Source organism: Cygnus olor, chromosome 2 (assembly GCF_009769625.2).
Source record: "Cygnus olor isolate bCygOlo1 chromosome 2, bCygOlo1.pri.v2, whole genome shotgun sequence".
Classification (NCBI taxonomy): domain Eukaryota; kingdom Metazoa; phylum Chordata; class Aves; order Anseriformes; family Anatidae; genus Cygnus; species Cygnus olor.
The window spans coordinates 145,404,108-145,429,409 of NC_049170.1; the positions used below are offsets into that span (position 1 = coordinate 145,404,108).

Here is a 25,302-nt window from a genome sequence, read left to right on the forward strand (position 1 = left end):
AATTCATAAAATTTCACTTTAAAAATAAAACGCAAAATTATTGTAATCCATGTTGAGAAGCAGAAATCGTGTTTCAGATTGTGTCAGACCATATGTTGGTCTTACTGTTTTTGTCAGTATAAGAAAGTCGTCAGGCAAATCCACCCTGCACACTCCTTAAGATTCATTGCAATGAAATCACAGACACAACAACACAGGCACTGTAATGGATATCTCTGCTTTCTTTTCATTATCCAGTCTCCAAATCCTCATGATGTTAATTATGGAAGTCATTCAAAATATTCTAGGCCAAGATTTTTCATGTGTTTCAGTCATACAACTCCAGATACCCTAAAAAAAAATAAATAATAATAAATTTGATTTTCAGGAAAAGCTAGCCATTCAACTAGCTAGCTGAAAAGCTTTTCAGCTTGAAAAAGCAGGTTATATCATTAATTTTAAAATAAAGACTCAAACTATATTCATTCAAAGCCTATGTGCTTGAAGTATATATGGAGTAATGCTACAGATCCGTAATGTTTGGCCAAAGTTCCTTCTCTCCTTTCTGCTTCTCTGCTTTCAGTGGGACCTCAGGGAGTCTTATAATTTTAAAATTTACTACAGAGGGGTGTTTTTTATAGTATTCAGGATCTGTAGTTCTTAATTTTTCCTGCTTCCTCTCTGTTCACCAGTTTCTTTCTGTCCTCAATACTCAATGAAAACATTTTGCAAACCGAAGACTGGTGGTGGTGGTTTTGCACAAGGCAGAGATGCAGTGAGTGAATGTATGGGATGAGAGGATAACATGGGCAGCAGAAGGTGTATGGCAGGAGGACAAAGCAGATTCAGCATCCTCAGATCCAAGTGAGTGAGTGTTGTGCTGCTGTGTCCCCTGCACGCCACAGACCCAGCCACTGGCCCTTATTCCCATCCTTGCTGTGCTCCCAGAGGTCCTACTCAGCAGGGAGAGCTGATAGCAGCCTCCTGTGAGGTACCCTTCCCATTTCACAGCACACTCCAGTATTGTAAAACACTACAGAGTCACAAAGTCAGTTAGATAAGATGTCAAAATACATCCAGTCCAGCTATTCTGCCAGGTTTCCTTGCTGCAGCAGGGATGGGAAGATACACAGCTGGGGCAGTGAGTCCTTCATTAGTTCCATATTAATCCCCTACTCAGTGGCAATAAATAGTTGAGGGAGTTCAGAGATGGAATCCTTAGAGGCAACCACACAGGGAAAGCACGTAAAACCAAGCACTGTCCATTTAGCAAACCATGCTCTTACTTAAAAGACCAAAATCCAAAATTAAGTTGAATTTTGACTCTGCTGCATGACCCATCATCTGCATAGAGGGGCAAAGGCACCCAACCACAGCTTGTCTGTCTGCCCAGTCTCCTGGTGTCACCTGGTGCATCAACAGTTGAGGAGTCCAAGTCTCAGCACTAAGGTGTCTAATGAGCTATCATAAAATTTTGTCTTCATAAATCAGTATTAATTATAGAAGTGGCAAGAAGAGGAATACCCTGAAATGAAGACAGCCTTCAACTTTGATCCAAATCAAATGTTTCATTGTCAGCATAGGCAAAGGCAGGGAGGATATTTGGGAGTGTCTGACTGTCAAAGCAAAATTAGCATTCTTAGGCTGCTCTCAGGCAAAAAATGCAGTGATCAATGATGAGCTATAAGAGGCAAAGTGGTATCAAAAATGTCTAGGACAGAGAGAGAGGGAACAAAGGAAAAAAAAATTCCAACAAAATAAGGTCAAACTGATAACCGCAGGAAAGAAGAGAGGCACCCTCAAAACTTTCCCCATCCAGTTCCCTTTACCTCCTTGAGCATCTCATTTGTAGCGGCTCGTTTTGGTGAGAAGTCTGCATTGCACATCTTTATGGAGTTCAAGGGCAGTGTAGCAATAAAAACAGAGATGTGGTGGTTCAGGACAAACAGTGAGAAATGGGTAAACTTTCGATTGCCCACATTAGAAATGCATGAAACCCGTTTATCTGCATTTACCACTGCCGTGGGCAAAGTAAGCACTTGCACAAAGCAACAGTCAGGCACAAAAAAAATAAAATGGCAGGATTGACCACCCCTGCTGACTTAGGAAAAGCAGACTGGCTGGGGTTTTGCCACTGAAGGACAACTAAAAGCCATGGTCACAGAGGAACAAGGACCAGTTCTGAGTTCCCCGGTACAAAAAAGACAGGGATCTCCTGGAAAGAGTCCAGTGGAGGGCCACAAAGATGATACGGGGCCTGGAGCATCTTCCCTATGAATAAAGGCTGAGAGACCTGGGTCTGTTCAGTCTGGAGAAAAGAAGACTGAGAGGGGATCTTATCAATGTTTACAAATATCTTAAGTGTGGGAGACAGAGGGATTTGGCCAACATCTTTTCAGAGGTTTATAGGGACAGGACAAGGGGCAATGGCCACAAAATGGATCACAGGAAGTTCTGCACCAACATGCAGAAGAACTTCATAGTAAAGGTGATGGAGCACGGGAACAGGCTGCCCAGGGAGATTGTGGAGTCTCCTTCTCTGGAGATATTCAAGACCCGTCTGGACGCCTACCTGGACAACCTGCTCTAGGGAACCTGCTTTGGCAGGGGGGTTGGACCCGATGATCTTGAGGTCCCTTCCAATGCCTACAATTCTGTGATTCTATGATCCCTCTGGCAGCTGCTGGCTGAAAATGAGGGTCTTCAGGGAGCTGCAGCTGAAGTTTTACCCTCAACCCTGCATACAGACTTTGAGCAACAAAATTCAGTCTTGATGCACAGCTGAGAATCTGCTCTAACCTGGACCAACACAGCCCCACAGACTATAGATTTCTAAACACTTCAGATTGACATTAGCTGCCAAGAAAAACCCCATACTGCCTTTTTCCACATCACTGACTGCTCATTTTACTGCCACATACTCACCGCTAACACAGGTGTTTTTGTCACTGCTCTGTGAACTGGATCAGGGAAGTAAAAGTCACCTTTTTGGGGGCAAGTGGGAGACAATTAGTTCCCCACTCTGGTATATCTCATGGAAACACAAATATTTGTGCAAGTAGAAAGAAGAAAGCGGCACAGGGCAGATAGGAGTGGGACTGCTTCATCTCCAGTTTGAAATGTTGCTGAAATTGTGGCCTCAGGCAGTTGATAGTACGAAAATGTCCTGACTCTTCCAAGGCATGTTTCCAAAAATCAGACAATATCTTGTATGATAGTGGTCATATCCAACACTTCCTAAAGTCCCTGAAATTTTGCTATACTTATGCATTAAATGGCTTCATGCTCTCATTATGATTAACCTTCATCAAGGACATACTGGCCTTTTTTTTTTTTTTTTTTTAATGTAATCACCCATCTCACTCTTGCTCCATTAATATTTTTTGCAGTCCTTTTGTTCCAATCTGAAATTCCTATCTTTTCTGTTATTATGACAGGCTTTCTGTCATTACTCTACGGCCAAATGTTTTAATCATCTTAGACTATATGCAGGGTAAAACCTGTCCTTTAATATATGCCAGTAATTCTGGGAGTTGTGTTACTCCATGTCTGCTCAACAGCAGCACTGTCTCTCTTCTGGAAAAGGAGAAAGCTGTCTTAAGTGGCCTATGTATGTAAGTAAACTTCTCTATTGCTTTTTGCTGTACTTAACCTGAAACAAGTTATATATAACAGTTAATTGTGTGCTTTTCCTGAAAAGGTTTTTGATATACTAACTAACTTGTCCAGCACACACAGAAGAGGATATTGCATAATGCCATATGAAAACATCACAGCAATCTATGGCTTTCGATGTATACATGATGTCAGAAAATAATCAAGTGCATCTTCAGTGACAAGAATTATATGACTTGTTAAAAAAAAAAAAAAAGCATCTAGATTTATTTTTTTTAATGAATAATTAAGGATTTTTATGTAGAGTGGCTTCCATGAAGGAACTTGCAAAAATACTCATTTAAACGTGGAATATAGATACAGACTGGGATTTTCTACTGTCAAACCAAAATCTTCCTAGAATGGGAAATGAAATAAAACTTATGAAGTTCAAAGTAAAGCTCAGAAAACATGTGCTGAAACAAGTCCTTTTTCAGAAATCAAGTTTTCATAACAGACCTGAAGCATTTTGTATTAAACAACAACAACAAAAATCTTTGCCCTTTTCTGTGCAAGAAAAGTTGGGCTGTTTCAAAACTGTTTGTAATTATAACAGCTTGGAATGGATGGTCATGTTCAGTTCTAGGAAACTGGAAGCATGGGAATGTTCATTATTGTTGTCTCTGTATTACTAGAAGCTAAAGATTTGCCCACAAAATTTATAATGTAAGACAAGAGAAAATAGGAGAATGATCTATTTGATCAAGTGCAGACATCTGTTATGTACATATTGTATAACTGTCTACAACTGAGCTAAATAATAAGAATACTCCCTACCAGTATTAGACAACATTCCTCCCTTAGTTAAGCGGATGTATACATAAAATGGACCTAAAAGTCCTTCCATCTTTAAAGCTAACTCAGACAACTATAGCAGATTTCAGAAATTGAAAATCAGATAAAGCTGCCCCAGCCACCCTCATCAGACATGGGGAATGAGTAAACAGAGGCAGTGAATATGTTAGTGATCAGAAAGGCTCAAGGCCATTCTCTGGTCTGAAGTCAGTGGCACATACTTTTGCTTGCAAACGTGCTGCTCCCCCAAATCTACCCATGCCCAAGCAGCATGGTAAGTGGCTCAGGATGTACCCCATGGCTCCTAGTGCATCTCACTGGAAAACTGTCCTCAAGAGAATGGGTAAAAGTAACACAGAGCCTTTCATACATACTACTTCCCTGGAGAACTTGGAGAGGTCTCCTCAGTGCTAGCTGCCCAGCTATGCCCAGCACCTGGCTGGAAGCACATAGTTGGCCCCAGCCAAAGCGTGCTAGGGACTGCTCTAGCCACTAAAACTTGAAGATGGTCATTATCCAATGCCTGTGAATATTCCCAGCTTGATTTGTAGATAATACAGAAGTTAGCCAAAGAGCCTTGTTGATGGGTATGATAGTGATGTCAGTGCATCAAGAGTCTAGCATCTTATGCTTAATTGCATGACTTAATGTATAATTACCAGGGATTTATTGCAATGAGTTATTATGGAGTTGTAAATAGATGGAAAAGTCTTTATGTGCCTGTTAAGAGTCATGTGTTTAACATGGGCTATTTTGTACTTGCTTCCAGCTCGGGTCTCTTAGTGGCCTGTGTATTAGAGAGCTCTCAATACACTCCACCGTTTCCATCTACAGATGTGCTTCAGGCTTTTTGTACTTGGTCTCCAAGTGCTCCCTCCCACATATACCATACCGATAAGGGAGAAATATGGACAGAATTTGTGAATGTTTATAATCACGTAGGCTAAATGGGACCTCTGGAGATCATCCAGGCTGCACCTCTCCAGAGGGTGACTATGACCATCTAATAAGCTCCTGCTCTGACCATTTGACTGACTGCATAGGAAGATGTGGTTCATAATATGCATTTACAGCTGGGTTTTCAGAGTATGCAACATGAATACAACCCTTAGGGAACATTAACTTTGAAAAAACACCTTACATTTCTGAAAGGCTTCCACATCTCATACATTCATACCCTGAAATCTGTTTCCAGTTTTATCAGATCCAATCATGGAGAAGAATATCCTACTTTTAAAAAGGGAAAGAAAATCTAATTTTGCTTTGCAAGAATCTTTCTTAATAAAATAGCTCATAAGAAAATATCTAGTTCCCTTCCTTCAAATGATAATTTAGAAAGCTTCCCTAATCCATGTTTGCACTTCTTTATTGTCCTGTTTTCTTAAAAGAATGATAGAGTGAGGAGAGAGCTAGTCTATGTGTGCCTTTCCTTTTTGTACTGCAAATCATAAATGACATTACACTGAAATAAGGCCACAGAAGCTGCATTGCAGTTGCAAAACAGTGTTAACCTTAGCGTTTCTGTGGCAGATTTAAGTCATCATCTTTACACAGCATTGTAGCAGTTTTTGTTCTTTTTAAGTATATTTATTTTCTATTCCTTTAGATGGTTATGTTTCTTTTCTGGCCAGCTCCACTGATGTCGTATCAGCATTGATGGAGCTGTTCAGAGCTACGTGACAGAACTGTCACCGTATCAATCTCACCATTAAGCTGTCAATTCCACAGCAGCATTTGGAAGTGAATCAGACATTGTAACCACAATGTGTGAAAGACACTTCCATTCCTTTGGCTGTGCAGAAGATGCTTTCATTTACAGAAAGGACCCACTGAAGCTGGTGTTCTGCACACAAGGATCAGTCAGACACTTCAGGGAAATCAAGGGAAGCTGGTGTCAGTATAAACTCTACCTCCATCAGGTTTCAGCTGTCCCAACAGTCCAGTGTAATTGCCCATCATGTTTAAACTTACCGTATGGACACATAAACTGAACTCTTTTACTGACATTCTGCTGTTTCATTGATTTTATATCCCCACCTACTGTCAACACAACTTTATAAAGACAGTGTCAAAGCAGAAGTTACTTTTCTGTGATTCATAAATAAATAAGGTTATATAACTATCCAATATCTTCCCCAAGAGTATAATATTGAAAGCCCCCTCTTTCTCCTTTATACAGAAAAGAGCACACACTGCTAATTCATTCTGTCCGTTTTCTTATGCATCAGCTCCTATTCCTATACTTTTTTTTTTTTTTTTAACTTGATGTGTTTATAAATTTTGATGAGGGTCAGGACCTGCTTATAGCTGATGATCTTTTATATTCTGGGCCAAAATGTGTACCTGGGACAAAAAAGTTCTGACTTATGTCAAGACGGCAGCAGTAAAACCTAAAGAGGAAATAATCAAGGACATTGCTTCTAGAACAAGAAGTCTGTAGATTCTTAGCACAAATATAAGCCCTATAATCACATATTAAGACTTGATAAAAATGTCAGTGTGCACTTATATGAGCTGTTTGCATGTGGACCTGCTGTTAAAAGAGGAAGGCATTAGCACTGTAAGTAGGCTATCCAAATAGTACAACCACAAAGGAAAATTTGAGGTCATCGGCTCTTACAATTATGAGCTCACATAAGTATATGGAGACAGAATTGCAATATTAAGCACTGGTTTTGATTCTGATAAATGACAGATTCCACTGGTCAGGGTTAGTTCTGTAACACGAATGCAAATTAGGAGTAACTCTTCATGTTATCCTTTAACAGGTGAAAATATTTGATTATTTAATTTTAACCTTCTCTCTCAGTTTACATATATATATAAACTCTCTCTCTCCATATAGCTCTATATGTATATAGTTTATGTATAATACTTACATAGAGACAGTGTATATGTGTAAATATATAGTCTCCTAACATTCATACTGACTAGCTTTTGCATATACCACCTTTTTCAAACTGCATAAAGCTTAAGCATAGTTATGTCTCCAAAACTAGTTTCCCCTGCCTTTGAAAGCTTTTTTTTTTTTTTTTTTTTTTCTTTTTCCCTTTACTACAGTTATTATTTTTATTAATCTCAGGAAATTAAAAAGAGACTGGAAATGCATAGGGTCTGCATCTGAATTGTCTGAAAGAATGAATCTCAGGGGGAAGTTATTTTTGGCATGGTGTTTCTAAAACTGAGCTCCAGAACATTTGTACTCTAACATTATAAACAGATTTTACCATTTTGTATTACTTTAAAACATTATTTTGCATGAGATGAACAGTCTCTCAACCATGGAGATGAGTCCAAACCTATGGAGAAAGGAAATTACAGCATAACGGAAATGATGGCTGGGAGCCATACCACCCTGGGCTGTGAGCTCATCCACACAGAAACGCCAGGCTGAGCTGATATGGCCAGTTCTTCGATTCGGGATCTCTGAGGAAACCTCCAAGGCTGCTGGAGGAAGTGGTGGTGGCAACTTTGTAGGTGGTACACTCTGTTCCTGAGTCACCATTGAGTCAATAACCTGTGTGATGGGAGCGAGCAGGATTTCCTGGAAGAGTTGCAGTCATGATGGAAAACCACAGTCCTGAGTATCAGCAGTTATCTGAAGACCTCTGTGGACTTTGAGTGAAAGGTAGAATTGTTAACCCTGGGATACTGATCACATTTCAGTATCAGCCTATGTCATCCTCAAAATTATTCCAAAATTTGTTCCACCTTGAGGCAGCAGAATAAAACCATCAACATAATGGCAAGCTGCTGGATGGAGTATTTTAAAATGTTCAAAATCCACTGAAACAGACTTTTGCTCTACATCTTGTCATTGACTTTAATAAGTTTTCGATGACATATAGAGTCTATAATGCAGGACTAAAATAGGGCCAATCTATTTTTGAAGGTGCTCCTTTTCTTTTCATGCATTCATTGTTCGTGCAATTCTGCTTTTGCCTTTCAGCCGAAATCATCAGCCGTTACTCATAGATACTGTCAGGCCATGTCAAGCTCTCAGAACAGCTCAGCTCTGGATTGTCTTCCTCCCCAGCCCCACTATGCTGTAGTGACACTGTGACATTACATTTTACCCAGAAACAATGACATGAATCTGATTTATAACTGGTGGTAAAACTTTATTATTCAAGTTTAGATGTAACAGACATCTTTGCTGCCTGAAGATTGTTTGCATAAGAAATACACCAAGAACATGTTTGTGAGTAGAAATGAACATGCACTATGAAAACCAAAAAACAAAACAAAACAAAACAAAAAAAAAAACACATCCATGTGTTGTAAGGACAAAACAATAAGAGCCAACATTCTAGAGTCAAATCAGGGCTACAAGTTTAATGATGGTTTTTAGCAACATGAAGTCATTCTTTATTAAGTACTTTTTTTTTTCCTTTTTTTTTTTTTCTCTCCTTTTCCTGCTGGTGAATTTTCTATATGCTAAATTTACAATGGCATTTTGAGATGTTTCCTTTTCTCCTGTTCTCCTTCTACACAGAGCTCAGAGACCAAAATGATAGGATACAGCACAGAAAACTGTGGTTGCTGCTACAATGCTAATTCTAAGCATTTTACTTTGCTAAGTGTACTCAAAAAAAAAAAAAAAAAAGTATTTATTTGGCTGGGAACCATTAAATTATTGTCTTTTATCCTCTTAAAAAGAGGTAAATCTGGATTATATGTGATTATTGTATAGGTAGCATCTCACCAACTGCTAGCTTTCCAGAGCTGGTTGAATGAAAGAAAATTGTGAGGGAGAGGGTAAGGAGGAATCCTATTCCGGGGTGAGGAAATTCTACTCGGCCTATCTTAAGTTTATAAAAAAAGTTTAGAAGGGATTTTTTACTTATCTATCACATTTGGGATACGTTGACAAATTACTCGCTATCCTTTGCCAAGCATAACTGTCTCCACAGAAGCAGAAGGAAATGTTTCTACCCTTCTGGCTGAACAGAAGTGACCTTCTAATCTCTTTGGCTTTTCCTGACCAGTATTAGGAATTAGCATGTTAATTTAGCCAAGAAAAATCAATACAGGAGCAAGAATGGGAATATATTCATACATCCTGGGCAAAAAGCAGATAGTAGACAACATCCTCAGCGCATAAAGCAAGTAGTTTTGACTACAAAGCAACGCTGTCCCGTCCAGAGATGGACTTGAAAGTCTGTCCCTGAACTGAGCACTTATCCACAGTTGCCAAATCAGGTCTCCCCACTGCACATCCACTACTTTTCAGCACTGTATACAATTAGCACTGGTCACTTTTGTCCTGCTCTCCCTCTAGGTGAAAAAAAAAAAAAAAAGAACAAAACCAAAACCACAATCTCTTACCCTCAGTGCGCCTCAACTGATATGTCTCTGCGTTCTCTGTTTTAAAACTGACACAAGTGCACCAGTACATCTTTTAGCCAAAGCAAAGATGCAGTATATCCAGTGCCATCCTCACCCACCCCTGACCTTTCCGGATGGTCCACGAAAACTTCAGGGAGGAGTTTCATCAGCACAGAGGCAATTAGGTGCAAAACTTCTGTTGGTAAGTGCTGAATTTAGCACCTGAACTACTCAAACTGTGCTCTGGAAAACCTTCCTCTCCTGCTGCATTAACCTAGGGGGCAGGAGCCACAAAGTGATAGCTGAAGGACAGTTTGATTTGCTGCATGAGGGTTGCCACTGTACAGTGTTCATTCTTTAGAAAATGGAAACTTTGCCCTCCTTTGCAAGTTTAGATACTGCATGCTCTCTGTTTTTGAAGCTTCTGCTTAGTCTGGGATCCAATCTGAGATACATTTTCAGATCTCCAACAACCATTCACTGGTGAGAGAAGTGCAACACCTTGAAGACACTGGGTTGTTGAGTACAAATAATGATTCCGTGAAGTTAAACTTTCAGTGCTGTACATTGATCCAAATGCAGTGGGTGCAGTAATTAATTGTGCGTGCTAACACTGGTTTCCACCTGAGAGTTATTACACGAGATTTTTCTTTTTCAATGCCAGGATTTATTTTCCTTTTGCTTAATATCCATTGTGAAGGAGTCTGGAAAAGGGATGGAACCACCTCTCTTTTGTTAAGAAACAAAACTGTGCTCCCCACATCCCAATCAAAGAGAACAGGCTATGGCAAAATCCCATTTCTTACAAAGCACAAATCTTAGAACATCTCAATATGTCATGGCAAGAACAATGAACTTTCCTCAAATTTTATTTGCACCATCTAGGTGTACTATTAATATCCCAAACTCTGTCTTGTTCTTTGCACTCATAAGATTTCATTTCTTCTCATCCCCAAACCCTGGTGGGTGCATTTCTCCTTGTTGGCCTCTTGCTTCTGAGTAACAAGAGGTATTATGAAGTACAGGGTGGTGCTCAAGTTTTATAATGCGCATGTCCCCCATAAAATATTTTGCCATGAAGATGCAGCTTCCATCCATGAAGAAGCCACAGGCAGGTCTTGGAAGAAGTAAGTCAAAACAGTAACTACTGATAACCGGCAGGCAGCTAACTCTGAAGCCAATAAAATTACTGCTAAGTGAGCCTAACATTTCTTGGAAAAGCTGAAAAGGACACACACTGGACCCTGACGTAACAAAACGAGGGCAATCTATTTCAGTCCCCACAGAAATAAACAGAAACAAAAAATACCCAACAAAAATAAATCAACAAAAACCAAGTCAGAACTTATTACTGGAGAACAATAGTAAAAACATAACCAGACATTGTCCGGCACTGGTATCAAGCAGGAGATTCATCTAAAAATAGAAGAAAAAGAATGTGGCCCAATATCCTTTGCTAACCTAGAACACTATTAAAGGGTTATAGAACTCAACCACGAACAGATTGAGTGGGATTTTCCATATGCTGCTCACCAGTATAGAAGCAATGTGTGGAGCAGGAAGGAATGCAAGCCTAATGCTGAACAATAGCCTGTCTGTGCCTAACAAATCAGAGAAACTGTGCAAGAATGTTTCATCTGTGTGAAAATGTAACACCTAAAATACTGCCAAGGTCAGCAAGACCTTTGGAGATCAGCTGCGTAAGTGCTTCTCATGCATGGTGATGGTCATTGCCGGCTGCTTTAGGCACATCATTTTTCTAAAGACTATCAAAGTGCTGAATGTTTAGGCCAGTTCCTCCCTGTTTTTCCTTTTGCCAACCCCTATAAGACATTTCCTATCACCTCTTCTTTTATCTTCCACCTCCCTTTCTATCTGGTTAACTATCTTATAAGTGCACCAAATGCTAGAAGGGAGAGTGGTGAGATTCAGGTAAGTTAAATACAAGAACTTTTTTTTCTTTTTATGATGCTTTAGTTTCAATTACATGAAAATCTGAGAAAGGCGGCATGTAAGTGAGATCAGAATAGGACCCTTTACATATAATCTCAAGTGAGGACTTAGTCCAGAGATATCTTTATAGAACATTTTAAAAAATAAAATGCATGAATGGAGAAATAAAAGACAACATAATATCAGAAAGACATTTTAAACTTCATTCGCTGCAACATTCATGAACCAGTTGAGCTACACCTGCCATCCAACCATAAGGAACTAAGACCCTGCACTGCGAAAAAGAAACAAACCCAAACAAAACAAAAAAGCAACTGCGTAATATTGTAAAAATGGAGTGCAATGCTACTACAGAATGCAATAAAACATCAGTGCTGCATCGTCAAACAGCACTTATCAAAATAATTTCTGAAATGTTTCTTCTGAAACACAGACAAAGCAATAAAAAGAGGATATATGTTTATCATTTTAAGCATAACAATGTGAGTTAAGAGCTTAAGAATACAAAAGTACTTGGAATGAATAGTGCTACCCTTTTTTTCCTAAGTAGGCATAAAAATATTTTCATTTCCTTCTTGTTTTTCCATACCATTAATATCAACAAATTTCATTCATTTCATGTTATCGTTTACAACTTTAATGCACACACACAGAAAAAAAGATACCTACTGCAATAGAAATAGTTGCTTCATTACCTTGTTTGCTACATTTGCAAATGTAAACAGCGAGGCAGAGCCAGAACTGACTCTAATGCATGATGGAATATCTTTGTTGCATACGTACACTGTAGAAAATAATTATTCAATATGTCAGGCACCATTATTTGAAATGTAATACATTAATATTTACTAGAAAAATAAGGTTTTTTCTATTTGTTCTCCCAACTTCTTTAATGAAATAAGTTAATCTGACAGTGCATCCAGTAGCTTGTAATATCTTCTACATCCCTGTGGCAAAATAATAAACTACTGGTTGGGACACTATAATGAAAATGATTAAAGTCAGTTCTTGTACACCCTTGTAGCAAGCATGGAGGCTCGTCTAACAGCACCTTTAACCAATTATTTAATATTTAGTTATTTAGCCCTATTTCCCTGAGCAGTTATGCTGAGGAGCTTTCCCTTCATGGATAGTTTTTACAAAGCTTTAAGTATTAAAAAGTACTATGAAGACATTTAATGCTACTTAGCAAAAGCTGGTATAAGTCTACTGAAGGGATTGACTGGTATGTATAGCAATGTTAAGCCTGTGGAGAAGTAACCTTAGACTTTAAGGTTTAGAAACGCAATATATTAAAATATATTAAAATAAAATACAGCAGGTTACCTTGTTCTATGCAAATTAAACCTTGAGTGTGGCTTCTGTATTAGAGACTTCACTTGCAAAAAATGGTTTTCCTAGACTAAAGTGTGCTAGAAAGAATGTAGTGATAAAATGGTAGCTAAAAATCAGCTGAGTCTGAGAAACATCTAGGTGAAATTGCTGCCAAAGCTTTGAGGAAAAGGTGATCCTAAGGCATGTTGTAGGGCAGAAATTAGCCCAAATTAAAGAAAAGAAAATGACCTTTTAACATCTGTATATTTAACAAGTCTAGTTCTTATATACAATGTGCATATGTTCACTATACCCCTGCAGCAGTATATACATATACACATCTTTGCACTCTTGCCAGTTATGTCTCTTACACAATAGCAAAGGTATTAAATGTCCGGTAAAATTTTCTCAAAGTTAATCGCCATGATTCACTGCATTCTGGCTAGCTTTGGTTGGCCATGTCCCATACCACTATCTTCTCCCCCTTCTGGCCACCATCCAACTGTTCTTTTTTTCTTGGTAACCCACTCATTTAAAAGAAAAAATTAGGAGGGGAAAAAAAAAAGAAGAAAAAGGAAGAAAAAGAAAAGAACAAGGGATTTAATATTGGATAAGGCATGCTCTCTATATGAAGTGCTTTATAGGTCTTCACAAGACATTACAAGCTATTGAATTCCCATCAAGGAAACCTATTTCTGTTTAATTGTGCTAAGTGCTAAGGTTTACTCTTTAGGTTTTCCATTCTTTTCAGCTTGTGCATTGTTCCTGTGTAGGCCCCTCTGGATGTGAGTTGTGAAGTCATACTTGTCCGTGCAAAGATGCTGGCATATGCTGCACTGGAAAGGTCCACTGTCACCATGGCAACTCATATGCAAAGCATACATCACTTCATCCAGAAAGACAATGCCACAGTGCACACACTTGGTAGAAAGTTCATCTTGAGTACTTCTATCAACTTTCTCTGTTTTAACTACATTCAAGGGACCTTCATTTTTTACATTTGGTGGTGCCTTACTCTTTTCCTTGGAGGCACCGTTTGCAGTTGGCCCAGGTCTGGAATGCTTTATCGCCAAATCTAGAGGAATGTCATTGTCTGATCCGACAGCTGAAAAATGAGGAGGCAGATTAAAGGTGGGATAAGGCACATAGTTTTGGCAAGGATTTGGTAGGCCAGGCACATGACTCAAGTAGTGTGGATTCCCAGGAACAGACAGCTTATATTTACTCCAGAATCTCAGCCAGTCAGCTTCACTCTGAAAGTCATTGTGTACGAACGGAAGTCCAAAGAGTGGGTACTGGTATTTTTCGATAGGGCTTCCAGGTGGTGAATAGTTTGGGTGTTTTGCAGGTCTCATGTATTTTTCTATCGGGCTGCCTCTCTCTGAGCTTCCTTTCCCTTCTGATATTGATGAACTGTTTCCTGGGTCTCCAGTACTTTCCTGAGGACTTTTTATCTGAATGTGCAAAGGTTGCATCCTTTTGTGAATATCCAGAGTTTGGCTGACCAATATTGGCTGCTGAGCAGAATGGCTTTTAGTCAATGAACCTTGGGCCTCATATTTACTGAGGCTGGGAAGCTGAATTTCTCTCTGATGACCTTCAGTTAAATGATCCTCTGACCTCCTTTCTAAGGGGCTTCCATTGACTTGTTCCTCACTGCTACCCCTCTGCTGTTTGTTTAGCTGCTCAGCCTGAAGTGCCTCCGGGTTAAGGCGCTTTCTTGTTCGTCTCCTAATGATCTGCTCACCATTGTTCTGCTTAATGATGTTTAAAGGCCTGGGAGTCTGCATGGAACACACACATAATGAACAAAAGGAAAAAAAAAAGAGACATTAAACAAATCTGCAAGACCACATTCATGCACATTTATCTTTTCTTTTGTGAAGAGCTATAATATAAGAGAGTTTAATGGGAATGACTATTTGTAACAAATAAGGAAAGTCAACCAAAATGCTGGTACCCGGCCTGTCATGTTAAAAATAAACTATGAATTGGTTTGTTTTATCACACTAAGTCAACAGTCTTCAACATACTATACCTGTTTACTTAAAAGGGAATGAAATGTCCAAGCTGTCAAAGCACTTCTTACCCCTTACTCCTGAAAAATTCTGGGGGAGACATGCTGAAAGACACCATGTCAGAAGAGCTGGTACCAGGCAGGGGTTTGCACAGATCACACTACAACAAGAATTGGGTAATACTTACCTTGACACCCAACCCCCTACACCATGGATGGAAAATGACAATGAATACATGTCTTACTGATCATGGCCACTATCACCTAGCAGAAGGGCTGTAAGTCCACAGTGGTGGTGAGTAGGATGATGGTGGTGGGAAAGGGACCAAGAAAGATGAAGAAAGCTCAGACAAAATGTTTTCCTAAGCTCCAAAAGGATGAAGAGACCTCGGTATCAACTCCACCTCCTTCATCTCTACTGTATTTCTTCCTAAATGTCTTGTCCAAATGCACACACAATCCTATTTTAGTTGGAGGCCAGAAAAGTGCCCCACACAGTATTCCACTTATATGGTTTATTTGGAAAATTTCTTTTTAACACTGTTTTAAAGTACAGGTTAAACTTTGGCCTACAGTCAATACCCAAAAACAATCTGTATCTCCAATGTAATATGATTTTTATATATTTGTAACTTTTAATTAATATAAAAATATCCAGAGCTGGAAGAGCACTCACTCTACTACTTGTAGTGATCTAGCTTCTCTCTCCTTATGCCATCTTCTTCTCCTCTTTCACCTATTTGCTTCCCTAATGTTGTCTCATTCTTAGTAGTTAACAATGTATTAGGCAGTGCAGCTACCTGTTAACATTTTACTTTTTATTAAAAATCTAAATCAGAAGAAGTATACACTTTGATTTAGAGTTTTAATATGCAAAATTTCAACTTAGCAGAAAAATAGCAACTGAACCAATCTCTTCAAAAAGATCAAAGTTGAGGTAAAATGATGTTTAGATAAAATTAGAATATTTTCCACGTAAATTCTATGCAAATAAAGTTTACAGTTTGCAGACTCAGTGGCCAATTAATATACATTAGAATATACTCTCTTTATTAGGAACTCAGTGTAACTTCCTAACCTTTTCATGACGCTGTCATACTGACAAGGTGTGTGAGAACTTACAATTCTGCTGATGTTTATCACATTAAACTTTTATTTATACACTACAAAGCACTTTCATATGGCTTCAGAAAATCCTTTCAATAGTTTGGAAATACTTTTAAACTTACTCTTCATGCTACAGGTGTGAAATCTGATCTTGCTAGTAGTTAAAAGAAACATCTTCATACCTGTGAGTAAGGATCCCCACACACATTTGCAGTTCTGGCTCTTCAACTTACATGCCAGTAGGAGTTAATGGCTGTAGGTACAACTTAACAATACTTCAGTATGCCAATGACTGTACCCATCTGACTAGTCTTTAGCTGATTAAAACAGGGTACTCAGTGGAGTAACACTACTCACATTTTTCTTATTCATAGTACAAAGGTGCAGATAGGAATATTCTGTATGTTTGCAACTAAAGGCAAAAAAAAAGTTTACTTCCTTCTTGATAGCCAATGAGGCTCTCAATTTAGAAAATAGTGAAAACATTGCCAGAACTTTACTTTTCAAATATTCTGTATCAGATCCTTAATTACATGTTATACGTAATATACAGTCGTATCACAATAAGGTTTTTTTTACCATCTCTCCATCAGTTGAGTCTTCCTCCCTCAAATCTATAAGTAACTTCAAAAAAAAATCAGCAAATAGTTCAATAGATTATTTTGACTAGACTTCCCAGATACAATGGGAAATTGGTGTGACCTCTCTACTAGGAGATCACTTATATCTAATCCTAGAATAATATGCTGTAACTCCTCACAGAAGTAGTCTGAGGATTTAGCCAAGGAATCACTAAGGAACAAAATCTAGTCTTCCATGACTGAGTTAGAGCTATTAAAAATGAGGAATAGCACCAAAATATAAGTGGTCCAATTCATGATTCTGGAGAGACCTTTCTGTGTCAGCAGATGTGAACATTTTGTATGTTTTCAGTGAACTGGAAGCAGCTTTTTTCACTTAAACTGCTTTAATAATTGACCATTTGAATATTACTACACATTTCTTAACACATTTGTCTGCATTAAAGGAGATAAATTTGAGAAATCTGACAAGTTTCATGTAAATGACCCATAGGTAGATCGAAAAACTTTGAAAATATAAAGTTATTCAAGGGTATCATAGAAGTGAAAACCTGACTCCTAGCAGCAATCATTACAAACTTTGCATTTGTCGTTTGATACTTCTTAGTAATATATGACAGACAATAGTTTTCTTACTAAATACCAGTAAAATAAGGGACCGTAGAGATAACTGTATTATACACATTCTTAATTATTGACTTGTTAATGAGCACAGTAGTTCTAGATAGTGATAATCCAATTAAAAGGTAGCTATGAAATGTGCAAACCTAATATAGGTGAATAATTTTACTCAGCTGAGTAGCATAATTTAGTTTAATGGGGCAACTTATAAGGGGAACAGTTCTATTACCTTGGATTTTTATAGTATCAGCCCTTTTCTTAATAACTGCATCATCCTAAACTCCTTAATTCAAAAAATACAACAAATACTTACTGCAATTTTTCCTGAAGAGGTAGATGGGTAAAGAGACATGCAGATAGAAGAAACTTTCATCTTTCTAGTGTCACTCTAAAGAGCATCCCTTTACATGGGATTGTCTCAAATGGTGTCCCAAAGGAGAGATTTGTTTATTTCAGACTCCAACTTACAATGGAGTTGCTATTGTACCACAGTAGTGGCAGCTTAAATTATTTGTGTTTGTTTGGTCAAAGTTCAATTGTAGATATTAATGTCAAATGTCCACTGAATGACAGCTTATTGCCATGCTTGAACAGTGGAGCTAAAAGATTGAGTCACCTTCTCTTTCTCTATATGCATAGAAAGAAGTTTGACACTGTATTGCTAATTATTATTGTGGGAAGCACACTAGTTTGTTCCCTATGGTTCATAAGAATTATCTGAGCTGTGCTTTTGAATTCAGAACTGATTCTTGTAGCTTTCATCTATTCAGCACGTCATACTAATACTTACGGTAAAGTCCAACACTATAATTTAGAAATGTATATTATAAAAGGGAAAAAATTGAGGTCGTCCATAGAAGTTCTACAAATAACTGGACTCAAATGTCAAATTAATGTTGCAAAGCCAAGCTGTCCTTCTTAAAGTCTTTGTGGATGCTCATGAGTGATCAATTTACCTTAAATCAGATATTGTATCTAGAACTTTGAGAGTTCTCCAGGAAGATAATATTTTCAGCAAGTTCTGGCCAAGATGCTGGCCAGAAATCATGCATTAGTTCATCTTCTCCCACTCAGATTTCATCTGACTGGCTGGGATGTTCTAGAGCTAAAAAACAGTTATTGACCTCAGAACAACAGGACATAGAAAACAAAGGCAATGTTTAAGATTAGTGATGGACTTTCTGCTTTTGAAAACTGGAATAGTTTTCTTTTTTAAGTGGTCTTGATTAAACAAGATTGTTGTATGGCCTGTACACATGACCAAGGATAAAATTCACAGAAACTGCTAACTGATTTAGAAGCTTATGCCTCAAGTTTATAGAGGCCTGGGCACTTGGAGTGTTAATGCATTTGAAATAGTTTACTGGGTTTTTGATTGATTGTTTTTAATAGAATTTCTCAAAAATGTTTTAAGAAAATGCACTCTCCCAAAATATAGGGTTTCTGATTTTGGCTCAAAGCCTAGATGTTACATTGCCTCATCACACTCCAAATGGCTGCCTCAGTTTCCTTTACTGAAAAACAGTATTACTTTCTAACTTCAAGGGAATGTTGTAAAAATTTAATTAATTAAGAGTCAAAACCTGGTCATGTGACTCTCCCATGTGCTTCTATTAAAGATAGTAGGGATAATATTTAACTATTGGGTCTTAACTTAGATTCTGAGCATTTTGGCATTGATCCAAGGAAACACGTAAGCATGGCTTTCCTGGACCTGGACCAAAGCATTCAACATCTCTCAGGATCAAGCCAAGTGTCAATAAGATGAAAAGCAATATACACAATCCATGATTATTACTTATTCCATGCCTGATCTGGAGGGATGCTGAATAATACTCTCAGAAAGTAATGAGTGCCATCACCTGAGTAGCTTCATTGTTATTTCAGAATCTGCAGCAGACTATAGGAATTCTAGAAAAAAAGAGAACCAAAATACCCAAAGCCCATATCTCTAGGAAATTTGATGTGAAGAATAAAGGGGGAAAAGGAATGAAAGCAAATAAGAACCACAGCAAGGGATATTTTTGATATAGATGTGATCTCTGACTTGAAGAATTTTATTTTATTTTATGATTACGAACATGAGGGCTCTTGAATTTAGAGAGCTTTCATCACAACATTTTGTACGCCTTTAAATGGAATTCCCAGAAAAGAAATAATTTTCCCCTTATTTTGTATCAAAATAATTAAATGCATCACTGGTGATCTCAAACACGTCTACCCACAGCATCCCAGCCTGCTTCATAATGAATCACATCTGATCCCAAAGTGACCATACTGCAAAACCCTGTTAGGAAATTAACTGCAGGCCAGGGAGTGGTACTAATCACACAACCAGACAAGACCACAGCTGCCCAGCTTAGCTGTATAACCCCTTTTTTTCTGAACAAACTAGTAAGTACTTCTTACCGAGTGAAGCTTCTGGTAGAGGCCACACGCATTGCATACATATCCACCATTTGCATTCTTTCGCCAGAGAGAGGTCTTTGTGGTCAGGCAATTGGCACAAAAAACACCCGAGCCTCTACGTCTCTGAAATAGGGAAGAAAAAAAAAACACACAGAAAAAAAAAACAGGTCAGAGGTGAGTCACATGATCTGTGGAGTTAGGACAAATCAACACAGGAGTTTTGTCTCTAGACTGGCAACAATGACAGTATAAAACCACACTGCCCATAATGAGGTCAGGTTCAATTGTGCTTAATAGGCACCACTGATTTTCATTATAATTAACCCTAGAGTGATGGATGAGGTGTGTGAAACACCAAAGCCTTTTCAGAATAACAGCTTTAACTTTTTGAACTTCAGGTTTTGTGCATTTAATGATGGTTTCTAAACAGCAAATTCTGAAAACCACTCTGGAAGCTGACAGAGAACATTCTGTAAACTTCTCCTATTTTGTTCACTGCATTTCACAACAGATTATTTCTTTTTAGTTTGCTTGATTTTAAAGTGTGATCGGTAACAGGAATCCTGAAAACCACCATGTTAATTAATTGCAGTTTGTATCTGCGTCATACCAATTCCTTTAACAGAGATTATACTTCATAAATTGAATACACGATATTCAGTTCCAGTTGTCCCCACTTACTTCTGAAATCAGTATAAAATAACATAGATTTACTTCATCCCCCTAAGAACAAGGAGTAACCTCTGCCAAACAAATAAAAGCAGTGTTTTTAGTGAGACCTCTTTCAAACTTCACCTGAAACCCCACAAAACACAGTCTCATCAATGTATAGATATATTCCTTTTATTTTATTCAGGCAAAGAAAGGCACAGTACAACTTTCCTAAATACAAATTGATTTTTAACCAGACTGAGCTGTGCATTCATCAGCTTTCAAAATGATCCAAGAGTATTTAAAAGTAGACACGTTTATGAGTATTGCTCATTAAATTCTTTCTACAGAGTAATGATTTCATTAAACTTCTCATTTAAACAAAAGTTAGGCTGTGTTTGTGGGCACAAATACTAATAAGCAGGAAAAAGAATTCTTTTGCTGAAAAGAAAATCTGAATTTCAGCTTTGTTCCTTTTTTCGTGAAGAAAAATAAAAATCAGTAAGACAGCTTCAGCATCTAAGATAAAAATGGTTGAGTATGGGGAAAAAATGCTTGGGCGAAGAGTGATTTTATTATAAATTAAAAATTACTAACACGATAAGTCAAAATTTCAGGGTTTCATAAAATTTAAGTAATTTATTTAGCTTTAGTCCATACTGTAGAAGACTGGTGTTCATGCCAAAAAAATACAATGGTTATAATTGTACTCTGATACATTTCAAATGGAAAGCTTTCTGCAGACATAATTTTGGCTTCAAGACTGGAACACTTTCTTGGCATTGAAAGGGCATTTGATTCATCGGGTGTTTCACAATGTATCACTAAAAAGACCTGGTGAGCAGCCAGTTCCCTATAGGGTAATTTTTCCATCCAGATGCAAGTGCTATCAGAGGCCCTCGTCAGCTAAACTAATTATGATCTTGCATTTGCTGATGCCTGCTCACTCTAACGTTCGACATCCTCCATTAATCATCAATACAAGGAAAATGAATGAAACGTAAAGAAACGAGGGCTGGTAAGCTGCACAGCCATAAAAATCTGAAATGAGTGCAATAATTTAACAAGATTGTGGAAATGTTTTTAGTGAGCACAAAGTCAGGCTAACAATTGCCCTTTCAAACCAAGAACACAATTTCATTAGTACAGCAGGTTGTGCTACTTTAAGGTGATACAATAAAATCTAGATTGTCATCAAGATAATCTCTCTCTCACCCTCTTACATCATTCCTTACTATGTCTCTTAAATCAGAAACAGTAACGCACTACGTTTTTCTCAATTTGGGTAGGGGGAGAAATAAATAGTAGTTGATGTCCTTCAGCCAACAAAATCTAACATTGTGTATTCAAGACACAGCTCACTCTGGCAAGGCACACCTACCTCCAAGTGAGCTAGAGCTCCCAAATCTTTTTGTGGTTGCATATCCTTGCAAAACTTCACCTGGCCGCTGAAATATTTTCCTTAAGAGTACAATGAAAGCTTCACTAAGCTAACCCCAATTTGGTCCACTTGAAGGGTGAGAAGTTTCCGAGCGGAAATGACTGTATATGGCCAGGATTCAGACACAACTGCATAACTGTTCCTTCCCATTCCTACTTTTTGTCTGTCAGTCTATGGTTTCTTGGTGTGGTATATTAAACAAGTGGAGTCTTAATCTGAGTAAGTCTTCCCACCCTTTCATTTCTGTTTGTGTTACTTGAGTTTGGGAAATACCCCCTACAAAGTCATAGAAGACTTTCACAATATAGAGAGTAGCTTAGAGTTTATAATCTGTATTCACATACACCTGAATGGTGACAGAAGGTGTTACAAGTCTGAAATCCTCATTGACCCATGTGGAACTAGTGTATGTTTAAAACATTGAGAAAAGTAACTCCTATTATATTTTCACTTTCACTTAAAGATCTGATTCAGATTGGGTATCGGTTGCAATGAAATAATATAATGCTGACAGCAAGCTACAAAATATCAAGTTGCAGCTATCTGCACCAAAAACATGCACCTGTGTTTATCTAGTACATACAAACTATTTCTAAAAGTCCCAAGAAGTTCAGCTAGGCATCCTTCTCTAAATTTAATGTAAATTTATATTTCTTTACCTTCCTGGTCTCTTATTTCTGTGTCATTTAAAGACCTTACAGAAAAATCAACCATCATTTTTCCCCTAAGTGTTCCAACAAAGAGTAACATACATTAATGAAATAAGAATTAAATCACCTCTAGAGGAACTTAAATCCTGTTGCTTTGCTGTTTTTGTTGTTGTTGCTTTTTAATACAGCGTTTTGTAGTGGGGATGCAGAGCTTTAAAATGGGCTTCCTGGGATGAAACAGGACTGGGGTAGAATCAGACTACGTATTGTGACTCCTCAGATCCCACTAACCAGAGAATTGACCTGCTTGTATACCCGAGACATTTTGATCACGGCTTCAAGAAAAAATGGAAGCTGTTTTTAAAGGCCTGCAATGCCTGTAAGTCCTCTACTCCCAAACCAATATGGTTACTTTAAAAAAGGAAAAAAAAACAACAGGCCTTTACTTTCCATATCAAGAGTTCTATAAAGCTTATTAGCCAACAGAAATTATAAATAGTTACTTTTTGTCCTAGATGGCAATTAGTGATGATAATTCTACTTCATGAGTCTGTTTGGCTTTGCATATCCAGCTTTTGTACCAGTCAGTAACAATACTGCTGTATTTTTCCAGTAGTCTTGCTAAGGAGCAGACCTTTGAGCTCCAATTCAGCAAAATCTGCCCCACGGCAATGGCCTACAGCCTCAAAAATGCCAGCCACGTGCTTGAGTGCTCTGCTAAGAACAAACCTCAGCCAGCATTTGAAAGAAATATGGAAGCTTTTGCTCTTTTTCAAACATGCACACACGCTTATCATGGTTAAACAATCTCTTAAGATCAGCCCAGAAAAGGTAAATTGACAGAAGTAATCACGGTAGGCTTTGAGCCACAGTCTCAAGTTAATGCCACTGGCACTAACTGGAGGCATCCATGAAATTTTCCTGTACATCCTTGTAAGAATAAACCAGAAGGGTCTAAATAACTAAAATATGTATTTACTAAGTCAAACTTTAATCATCTTGAGCTTTATAACCGCTACATTACAATCACAGATCCTGAAGGGGCCAGTGCAGCAAAGAGCCTGCCTGTCTCTATTTCCATTCCAGTTCCTGGGTCTGGACATTTAACATCAGGATTGTCTCAAATCACATCGGGCTGAAACTTGGCACATTTTTTTTCTCAGCCCAAATGTAACCTTATTTTTTTGTTGTTGTTTTTGTAACAAAAACTTTATTTAAATCAGTTCAGCTGTTTATAATTTGGAGATTGGCCCAAACTGGGGTGGGGGTAGGAGGGTGAACAGGGGAATTTCAAGTTTCTCAGATAACTTTCTAACAAACCTACAGCCATAGTGGTTTTGCTCTCAGGGGGGAAGGGGAACTATGCACACATTTTAGTATTTTATTAGTAGCAAAGCGACAAGTGGATTATTATTTTTATGTAACTAAGCTATGAAAGTTTGTAATTGTTCTCTGAACATGTATTGCAGATCTCTCTACTAACTGTTTTCCCTAAGTAAGAACCATACTGAAAGCATGTAATTGCATAACAACCCTTGATATGCAGAGTATTTACTCACATTTTTTATGGTTTCATATCTTGACAATTTCAAATTGAACAAGTCTGAAACCTGGTATACACATCATCAAGTCTGAATGGCTAATGTTTTTAACTCCTTAAACAATTTTCATTAGTTAAAAGACTTCATTTAAGTAAGGGAGTTATTATTAGTAATTTTTGCTAGCCAATAAAACAGCAGAGAATACCGTAAGAAGTTATTTATTCAGGCACATTGACGGGATCATGCCCTTGTTTTTCACACAAAACTGTTTTAGATTTTAAAAAAGATGTCATGCAGTTTATACAATTTCAAATTTTGTAGCCATGCGGAAGAGTCATTACAATTTACAGTTACACAAGAATACTTTAAAATGTACTGAACTTTCAGATAGTATTTCAATGGAACTTCATTTAGCAAAATACATATTTTAAAAGCCAAAAATGCTGCTCAAGAACTGTGGCTTTTTAGCTAGCTAGACTAACCAAGGGTGCCTGACACTCTTCTAGTGCCAAATACATCCTGTTTTCAAAATTTCTGCCAGAAGATGCTTTTAGAAACTCAAATAGGCTCCACAGGCGTCAGCCAAGCATTTTTCTTACATCACCCTCTTGGTTTTGGACACAACAAAATTTGTCTTTTTGCTGATTACTTTCACTTCCCCACAACAAAATGACGATACGATGAAGCCTGACTGGATTTTTTGACCATCTCTGGCTTTCCTACCATGACAGAAATGGAGAACATCGTATTCGCCGGTCCAGAATATAAGATGCAGAGGAATCATAAATGTTACCCAAGGATAAGCATATGCCTGACCTATTTCCAGAGACAAAGTTGGGGACTACAACCATACAGGTCTCACTGAAAGCAGGGCTAACCACAGGCTCTGGATGCTCTCTGGCAGCACGGGAGGTCCAGAGGGAAGTGCCAGGAAGCATGCACAACCCTGGCTCAGTGTGAGCCAGGTGACCCTCTGTGGTCAGCACCAACTGTAAGCAGATGGCCTCAGACCCGTAGTCGCCCGTCTGCTGCCATGTGGTTCAGAAAAAAAGACGTTTATGGTTTCAGCTGTATATGCTGTGTTTGCACTGCTGTGATTATTTTGGAGTTTCTTGTTTTACACCTGCAGGTCTTTCCAGGTATTGTCCACTACTCACCCTTATACGCGGCAGCCTTTAGTTTTCTGTGTTTTGGAAAGGCTGAGATTAACTGAAGTTTAAGACCTGAGCAGCAATGCACCATCTGGATGTTGGAATAAGTG

The 25,302-nt window shown here is 38.1% G+C and overlaps 1 protein-coding gene across 1 annotated transcript in view; it reads right to left on the bottom strand.

Moving 5' to 3' along the window:
• Positions 1-8,833: 8,833 nt before the first annotated feature.
• The window catches only part of TRPS1 (transcriptional repressor GATA binding 1), a 213,895-nt gene continuing 197,426 nt past the window's right edge, over positions 8,834-25,302 (bottom strand). The window contains 2 exon segments of the mRNA XM_040546917.1: positions 8,834-14,807; positions 19,759-19,881. Of these exon segments, the coding sequence (XP_040402851.1) occupies positions 13,746-14,807; positions 19,759-19,881 (1,185 nt within the window). The 3' untranslated portion in view covers positions 8,834-13,745.